The 7,922-nt window shown below is 44.0% G+C and overlaps 2 protein-coding genes across 3 annotated transcripts; both read left to right on the top strand.

The window, feature by feature from the left end:
- Positions 1–3,740, top strand: LOC133884376 (UDP-sulfoquinovose synthase, chloroplastic-like). Its single transcript, XM_062323761.1, has 3 exons — positions 1–158; positions 1,420–2,489; positions 3,149–3,740. The coding sequence occupies exons 2-3, from the start codon at positions 1,455–1,457 to the stop codon at positions 3,548–3,550; spliced, it is 1,437 nt and encodes a 478-aa protein (XP_062179745.1). The 5' UTR covers positions 1–158; positions 1,420–1,454; the 3' UTR covers positions 3,551–3,740.
- A 360-nt stretch (positions 3,741–4,100) lies between these two features.
- LOC133885607 (uncharacterized) lies at positions 4,101–7,649 on the top strand. 2 transcript variants are annotated; one of them, XR_009903245.1, is made up of 5 exons: positions 4,101–4,683; positions 4,760–4,874; positions 4,918–4,943; positions 5,580–6,051; positions 7,378–7,649. XR_009903245.1 is itself a non-coding variant. In XM_062325337.1 (4 exons), the coding sequence occupies exons 1-4, from the start codon at positions 4,300–4,302 to the stop codon at positions 5,694–5,696; spliced, it is 642 nt and encodes a 213-aa protein (XP_062181321.1). In that variant the 5' UTR covers positions 4,101–4,299; the 3' UTR covers positions 5,697–7,649. The 2 variants fall into 2 exon arrangements, 1 of the variants encoding a protein (XP_062181321.1); XM_062325337.1 differs by having other exon boundaries at positions 5,580–7,649.
- The last annotated feature ends 273 nt before the right edge of the window (positions 7,650–7,922 follow it).

Raw genomic sequence — 7,922 nt, forward strand, 5'->3', positions numbered from 1 at the left:
GCTCCGCCGAATATCCACCCGCTCCTCTCTTCTTCACTCCCCCTCCCGCTGCTATCCATCCAATCCTCTCTCCCTCACCCTCGTAGTCGTCGTCGTCCCCCCAGGATTGGTGGGGAGTGGAGACTCATCCGGACGTGGGTTGATCCCTCCTTTGGCTGGTAAGGAATCGCTAGCTTGCTCGGATGGATTGCTCGTTCTGTTCTGCGGATTCTTTTCTTTTCCTGGGAGCACCCTAATGCAAATCTTTATTCCTTGGGCGAATTCCCCGATCCGTCCAGTTTGTGGCGGATTCGCTTGCTTGCTTGCTTGCTTTGCCTGGTGGTGTAGTGATAGCAGCTTGCTTTCGCCAAAACCTTTGGGGGGTTCAACTGAACCCCAATGCCCCGCGTTAAGTCCGCCCCCGGTGGAGAAAGATTTGCGGTTTTCTTTGTTCTTGCTGGTGTGGAATCGGCATAGGATGGATTTCTCGTCTGTGGAAATGTCGGTAGACCGGTTCTGGTGCGAATGAAGATGCTCCCCGTCAAAAAAAAAAAAAACCCCCTAAAAAATGGAGATGCGTATAGCTGCGGCCCAACTATGTGGGGGGAGGGCTCTGTATGCCGGTGATCACTTGTAGTGGAGCTGGTCCTGATTGGGTGAACTGGGTGAAGGAGAGCCGCAAATAAGTGAGTTTTAGACAGGCCTGGGCTTCTTGCCGTTTGCGGCAAAAGCATATGTTACGGGTGAGGTGAGGGCGTGCCCGCGCCGCTTGACGGTTTGCATCTTGGCATTATCTTTAGGTTCAGCAGTAGGCGTGCCTCTCTGTACTGCTCCCTTCATCAAGGCCTTCTGTTAGTTTCTGCTGAACATAGTGTGCAGAGCTGCAGATTGGAAGCATTAGCTGATTAATGATTGGCTTACTTCTTTGTCTTACTCTCCTTCTCGTTTTTTTAGATACAACACTTGGTACTCTCCTTTTCGTTTTATATATAGTTGCACTAGAACTATAGCAATCCCATCCTTTTGTTGGAAATTTAAGTTCTTTCAGCTTTAGCATGTGAATTAAGGAGTAAGACAAAATTAACTTGGTTCAATTATTTTATTCCCAAACTTTACCAACCGTTCTCTTAAATATGATGTGGGAGGAGAGAGAATGGGAAAGAGGTCTCATTTACTGATGGGAGCATATCAGCTTAAGCAATCGTTCGAAAAGATTGTGATAGGTAATTGAGGTAAATGTACCTTCAAACTGTACAACAACCTATATTTGGAGAAAAGTTCATAGGGCTAATATGGATTATGTTCTCAATCGAAGGAGTCCTGGTTTCAACCTGCTTACTTATTTTTGCTGTTCATGTTGTGGTCACTGTCACATTGTAATGATATTATATCTTGTAGCTACTTCTCCTCCCTCCTTTACTAATCACTTTGCTGGTGTAGGGCATCTACATTTTTGCACTGGAAGAGAAAATATTATGAGAATGGCACATTTGATCATCAACTGTAGTTTCAGCCCATCTCCTGCTGTTAAGACATCCTCAGGATCTCCTAGTTATTGCCGTAATGTTGTCCAGTTACAAAATTCGAAATCTTCAAATCTGTTACTCAAATCTTGTTCCAAGGGACAAAGGAAATCATATGTTACCCGCTCTAGTGCTGCTGTACAAGGAAAGACACAAACACCTCTTACCAGTAGCCAGCAAGCATCTGGACATTCATCCTCCAAACCTAAAAAAGTAATGGTTATTGGTGGAGATGGATACTGTGGGTGGGCAACAGCTCTTCATCTCTCCAACAAAGGTCACGAGGTTGCTATTGTTGACAATCTTGTTCGTCGCCTTTTTGATCACCAGCTTGGTCTTGATTCCCTTACTCCCATAGCTTCCATCCAAAATCGCATCCGTAGATGGAAGTCTCTCACTGGAAAGACAATTCAGCTCTATATTGGTGACATATGTGATTTTGAATTCCTCTCAGAAGCCTTCAAGTCTTTTGAGCCAGATGCTGCTGTCCACTTTGGTGAGCAAAGATCAGCACCATACTCTATGATTGATCGTTCACGGGCAGTCTACACCCAGCATAATAATGTTGTTGGAACACTTAATGTCTTGTTTGCCATTAAGGAGTACAGTGAAGAGTGCCATCTGGTTAAGCTAGGAACTATGGGTGAGTACGGAACACCTAATATTGATATCGAGGAGGGGTTTATCACTATTACCCACAATGGAAGAACCGACACCCTGCCTTACCCAAAGCAAGCGAGCTCCTTCTACCATCTAAGCAAAGTGCATGACTCCCACAACATAGCATTTACTTGCAAGGCTTGGGGTATAAGGGCCACAGATCTTAACCAAGGCGTAGTTTATGGAGTTAGAACAGATGAAACTGCAATGCATGAAGAGCTATCCAACAGGTTTGACTATGATGGCGTCTTTGGGACAGCACTAAATAGGTTCTGTGTTCAGGCTGCTGTAGGGCATCCACTTACAGTTTACGGAAAAGGTGGTCAGGTATCTCTCTTGCAGTGCCATGTGTGGAATTACACATTTGATTTTTTTTCTTCCTTTATGCAGTCTGTCATGTTAATGTTCCTCCCTCTTTTCACAAATACCGACTGGTTGAAATTGTTAGTATCCATCAATAATTTTTTAGGTAAAAAATACCATTTAGTTCTTGTTAACTTAGGTCCTAGGATGTGAAATCATCGTTTGCACTTTGTCATAAATCTTGGGACTACAAACTGGATAATGATTTGTGAATCATGTAGGCTGTAGCTCATCTCAGCAAATACTGAAACGGAGCATAGTTCATATGATTCTTTTTTCCTGAATCTTGATAACTGCTCCAACACAGTTAAAAAAAAAAGAGCACCGAGGGGGAGGACGTCCTCTTGGGATTTCATTAAGAGGATGCCGCGTCTCGAACTCGGGCCGGCTCAGTGAAACCGTGTTCGACTGCTCCAACACATTTATTTGGTGACCTGTAGTTTAAAGATTTATGAGTGCATTACCCTGAAGATCACACAGATGCGAATACTGTTATTTAAATATCGCATGCAAAAGGAACAATCTAAGAACCTATCAAACTTTCAGTTACCACTTTAAATTAATTTTAAGTCAGCTAAGTGGCGTAAATTTACTGATCAAACTTTTTGTTCTGTACCCTCCAGACCCGTGGATATCTGGACATCAGGGACACTGTGCAGTGTGTTGAGCTAGCAATAGCCAACCCAGCCAAACCTGGCGAGTTCAGAGTCTTCAACCAGTTCACCGAGCAGTTCTCCGTCAACGAGCTAGCAAAGCTGGTCACCGCAGCTGGAGCGAAGCTCGGACTGGATGTGCAGACCAAATCGGTGCCCAACCCGCGAGTAGAAGCCGAAGAGCACTACTACAATGCCAAGCACACGAAGCTCATCGAACTCGGCCTGGTGCCTCACCTGCTCTCGGACTCCCTGCTTGACTCGGTTCTCAACTTTGCCATCCAGTACAAGGACAGGGTCGACACGGCTCAGATCATGCCGAGCGTGTCGTGGAAGAAGATGGGCGCAAAGCCACGGACGGTCTCCGTTTAGAGGAAACTTCTTGCCTGGCATATAATGCCAACCATGACGTTGGCATTATTGATATGTAAATGTAATCATTATGCGTGATAGTATAACGTGCTAGGTAGTGAGGCGGTTTACGGTGTTAGATTTCTTTTTTTCTTTTTGCCCCACGACTGGAACATTCAATTGAAGAGCTTGTGCACACACAATTCTGTTCTTCTCCCACCTTCGATCTGCAATTGAGAAATGTTGGTTGGGATCTCAGATATTGTCTCTTCACAGGTTGAACCCTGGTGAGACAGATGGAAATCGAAACATTGCAAGAGTTGTTTGCTGTTACTTGTAGTAGAGGTATGGTTCTATGCAGCTATCTCTATCAAATTTTTCGTACCGAATTCACGTAAGATTCTCGAGCTATTATTGAGCCACGTCACTAGCAAAACATCAGCCGTCAGATCGGTGCTCAAGCAAATTCGTGCCGTTTGACTCGAGAATCGTGAGCCATAAGCACGCCACCTATCGCGCGTTTTTTGGACTCCTCCTGTTCCTCGCGGTTCGGTGCCCCGCTTCGATCCCGCCACCTCGTTCTCCCTCGCTACACCCCGCGCCCCCTGTGCCGATGACGCGCGGCCTCGTACAAGCCTCGATTCAATGGAGCGTGGAGTCGAAGAAAGCGGGCGTGCATAGCCGAGGCGGCCCTGGGCTTCAGTCGCCTCCCGCGCCGCGTACCTCTTCTGGGCTCCCCTGCGCCGGCGGTATTCGCGTCAGTTTGCACGATGGTCGCCATCCACCTGTATTGCCTTCTCCTCCCTGAAGGGCGATGGCCGCCTACGTCCCTGCCGGCCTCTCCCGCTCCCGCCCCGCTACCTTCTCCCCCATGGAAGCCTCTTCGCGGCATCCAGGGGCAAAATCGCCCACCAAGCGCTATATTTGGCTCCCCTCCCCACCGAGCCTGCCGACCGTCCGCGATGTCCCTCGTCAACCTCCACGTCCCCTCCCGATTCTTCCTCGCGTTGCTCTCCTCCGCTCCCATCTCCTCGCTCCTAGCGATGGCGCCCCCCTCCCAGCGACGACGCTTCTTCCGTGCCCGATTTAGGGCTGAGGTGGCCTCTCGACTACGCGGCCAGCTGCGGCCCACCTCCATCCGTCTGTTCCTTGAGGTGATTCCACAGCCTGCTCGATTCCACTGCCCTTTCATCTCCCTATCGCACCCACTGATTTGGGCGTGCTTCGCAGTGGTTACTGTTGGGGCGTTCGCTCTCCGCTGATGTACGCCGGTGGCCGCCGAGGTTTGTCGCTGCCAGTCCGTCCCATGGGGTGCTTACATGGCCTGTATCATCCGCTCAATCTGCAGCTCCCATTCGTGTGGCTTTACTGCACCAACACGTCAACATCAGCCAGGTACTCAAATCAATTAGAGGTATGTGCATCTCTATTTTATTTTCTTAGAATTTTAGCAGGAATCGACTTGAGAGGTAGTACTTTCGTCTGATATACTGACACCGGACATCTGTGTCCATCTCCTTGCATTGTTTTGTAATTTCGTTCATAAACATGTTAGCTTCTGAATACATGAATAGAGTATGGTTGACAACCTGCAATTCCTACAGTTAAATGGACCGATCCATGTTACACAAATAATTTTTTTGCTTCTTGATCTTTGAAGTAATATACTATTTGATTATACTATGTCAGCTTTTGTTCCTAGATGATCTGAAATGTCACCTTTCATCTTACAACAGCTGCCAATGGCTGCGGCAGTTAACTCGAAAATCCCTGTTATACAAGTAAACTATTTTTACTCCTTGATTTTTGGAGTATAAATGATTATTATATGCCAGTTTTTTATTCTAGATGAGATGCAAATTATCAGCTTACATCTTACAACAACTTCCAATATACGGTTTCCTTCATTGAACTGATGCAACCATGTTTCCGATAATGTGATTTCTTAGGACTCAGATCAGTTTGCTTCGTACATTTATTGGTCATGCTCTATGAACTATGATGTTAGACTAATATGTTCCTTTTTTTAACTATGGGGCTGTTTGGTTAGGGGCCAAAGGGAGCCAAGCCAAATTTTGGCCATGCTCTGAAAATTAGGCCTCCGTTTGGTTTGAGGTCAAAATTTGGTCATGTCCCGAAAAATTTGGCTGGCCAAAATTTTTTATAGCGTTTCTGGACAAATCTCGGGCGGACAAATCGTTCACTAAAATTTTTGGCCGGCCAAATTTTAGCTTGGCCTCAAACCAAACGTCATTTTGGTGGCCAAAATTTGGCACTGCCCTAATTTGGCATCTGACCAAATTTTGGTTTGGCCTATTAGGGCCAAAAACCAAATTTTGGTTTGGCCTGTTACAGCCCCTAAATGCTCAATTGGTCATGCACTTACAATGTGGAGAGTGGACTTCAGAGTTCAGAACAAGGCCCTAATGTCCTTTTAGTGTATGGATTATTTGTGGGTTGATTGGTGCAAGGAGTCCATGGAAATGCACAAAGGGATCCAAGCAATGTTGAGCAGTGCTCAGGTACTTTCTCCTCTTGCATTTGGAGCTTTGTGTCATGGGATTTTAGGAGTTGTCTGGTTTTACCAGCCCTCACAACTATGGCAGAGGCTACCACAATGAAATAGTGATATACCTGACACAGATATGTTGTAGCTATGTCCACGATGGAATAGGGTTTTGCATATATGAATCTGAGTCAGTTTTTTGCTGAACGAAATGAATATATATTTGCTTACATTTATAAGTAGATGTATGGATTGTTTGCTACACTTCGATTGTGTCCCTATAAATTGCTCAACGTATCAACCTCCATTTCTTTGTAATGCATAAACAATTAGTTGATGCTATCTTCGAACCCTCATGATTTTATATGATGACATAGTGGTACCTACCCATATGATGACATAGTGGTACCTACCCGAGATCCTTATGGTATGTCATCATTTTCCAGGGACTTGCTTAAAAATGTAAGTACGCAGGTCATGTTTCTTTTGCAATAACAGTCCTTCAGTCTTTTTTTACATCCTCCTATTAGTTGCATACTTGCAGTACTATTTTCAAGAGGTCAAACATTCAATACTTTTTTACTTACCGTGTTTGTCTTTCCAATTATTAACATTGTTGCAAGTAATCAGCTTTAAACCTTTGCTAGCTTTGCCAACTATAGGAGCGAGCTATTGATTTTCAGGTATACCAATGGCCTGCACACTCTGGTGCTGTTCCTATGCACCATGATAGATTCTTCTATATTTCCAGCCAATTATTATTTAAACATCTTGCGATGTACTTGCCTGTGGTAGTATGAAAGTGGCTGGAGGAACAATTTCAGTGTGCAGTTACTAAACTGCATCAATTTAGAAACAAGGTTGCCTTTTTGCAGTGTCACGTTTACTGATCTCAGTCTATGCCCTTTGAAAGTGTTACTGATTTTAGCTCTTGGATTATATGTAATATGTTATGAAGCATCAGACCACAAAAATTAAACAAGGTTGCCTTTTATAGTGTCACGTTTAGTGATCTCAGTCTATGCCCTTTGAAAAAGTGATCTCAGTCTATGCCCTTTGAAAATGTTACAGGTTTTAGCTCTTCGATTATATGTAATACTTTATGAAGCACCAGACCACAACAATTATTTAGCTACCTATATTACAGTTTTCTACTATATATGGTGCTGTTTCTTATAACTGTAGCAACTTCAACAGTAATTTAAGCACAATTTTGATTACATTTGCTCAAAATGTAGAGACGGTGGTATCTCTGACATTGTCCAAGTCTTATAACAGTAATGAGTAATGGTTGATGAGCAGGGATGAACTGACAATCATGCGAGTTTTTTTTTTCCTTCAGATTTTAATATGATTGGAAGAAGACCAAAGAGCATCTTGCCACGAAGAGATTTCACTGCTATGACGAGTGTACTTCCCTTTGCAGGGATTATCATAATGTGAACTATAGTTACCATGTACTTCAGCTGTTCTAGAGGTATTACGTACCTGCAGTCCACAAGTCATCGTAGTTTCTGATTTTTTTATTACGGCTGCTCAATACTTACTGTAGTTAATGTACTAATTACAAAATAAAACGAAATCACATTCAATACTATTTTCTTTCGAGTGACAGTATTGTTTGGAGTGAAATATGATAGTTTGAGTTGATTAGAGGATACTTGAATAATGACTAAGAAAATAAAATGCATTCATGGTCTATACATGAGGCCACGGTAAAGATAGAGTTTAGCATACAACTGATGGTCAGGGGGTGAACAATGCTTCCTTGCAGTTCTTCACTACGATTATTTTTTAGTGACGTAGTGGGAACTTTGAGACGTTATCCTTCTTCATATGCCTCTCATTGTTATCCTTAAATAAGGCACTAACCAATCTGTCAGAAGC

Source organism: Phragmites australis, chromosome 11, assembly GCF_958298935.1.
Source record: "Phragmites australis chromosome 11, lpPhrAust1.1, whole genome shotgun sequence".
Classification (NCBI taxonomy): Eukaryota; Viridiplantae; Streptophyta; class Magnoliopsida; order Poales; family Poaceae; genus Phragmites; species Phragmites australis.

Coding starts and splice junctions, on each gene's coding strand:
- LOC133884376 (XM_062323761.1), top strand. CDS start 1,455: ATGAGAATGGCACATTTGATCATCAACTGTAGTTTCAGCCCATCTCCT. Junction 2,490..3,148: donor TTTACGGAAAAGGTGGTCAG/GTATCTCTCTTG, acceptor TGTACCCTCCAG/ACCCGTGGATATCTGGACAT.
- LOC133885607 (XM_062325337.1), top strand. CDS start 4,300: ATGGTCGCCATCCACCTGTATTGCCTTCTCCTCCCTGAAGGGCGATGG. Junction 4,684..4,759: donor CCATCCGTCTGTTCCTTGAG/GTGATTCCACAG, acceptor CGTGCTTCGCAG/TGGTTACTGTTGGGGCGTTC. Junction 4,944..5,579: donor GGTACTCAAATCAATTAGAG/GTATGTGCATCT, acceptor CTGTTTGGTTAG/GGGCCAAAGGGAGCCAAGCC.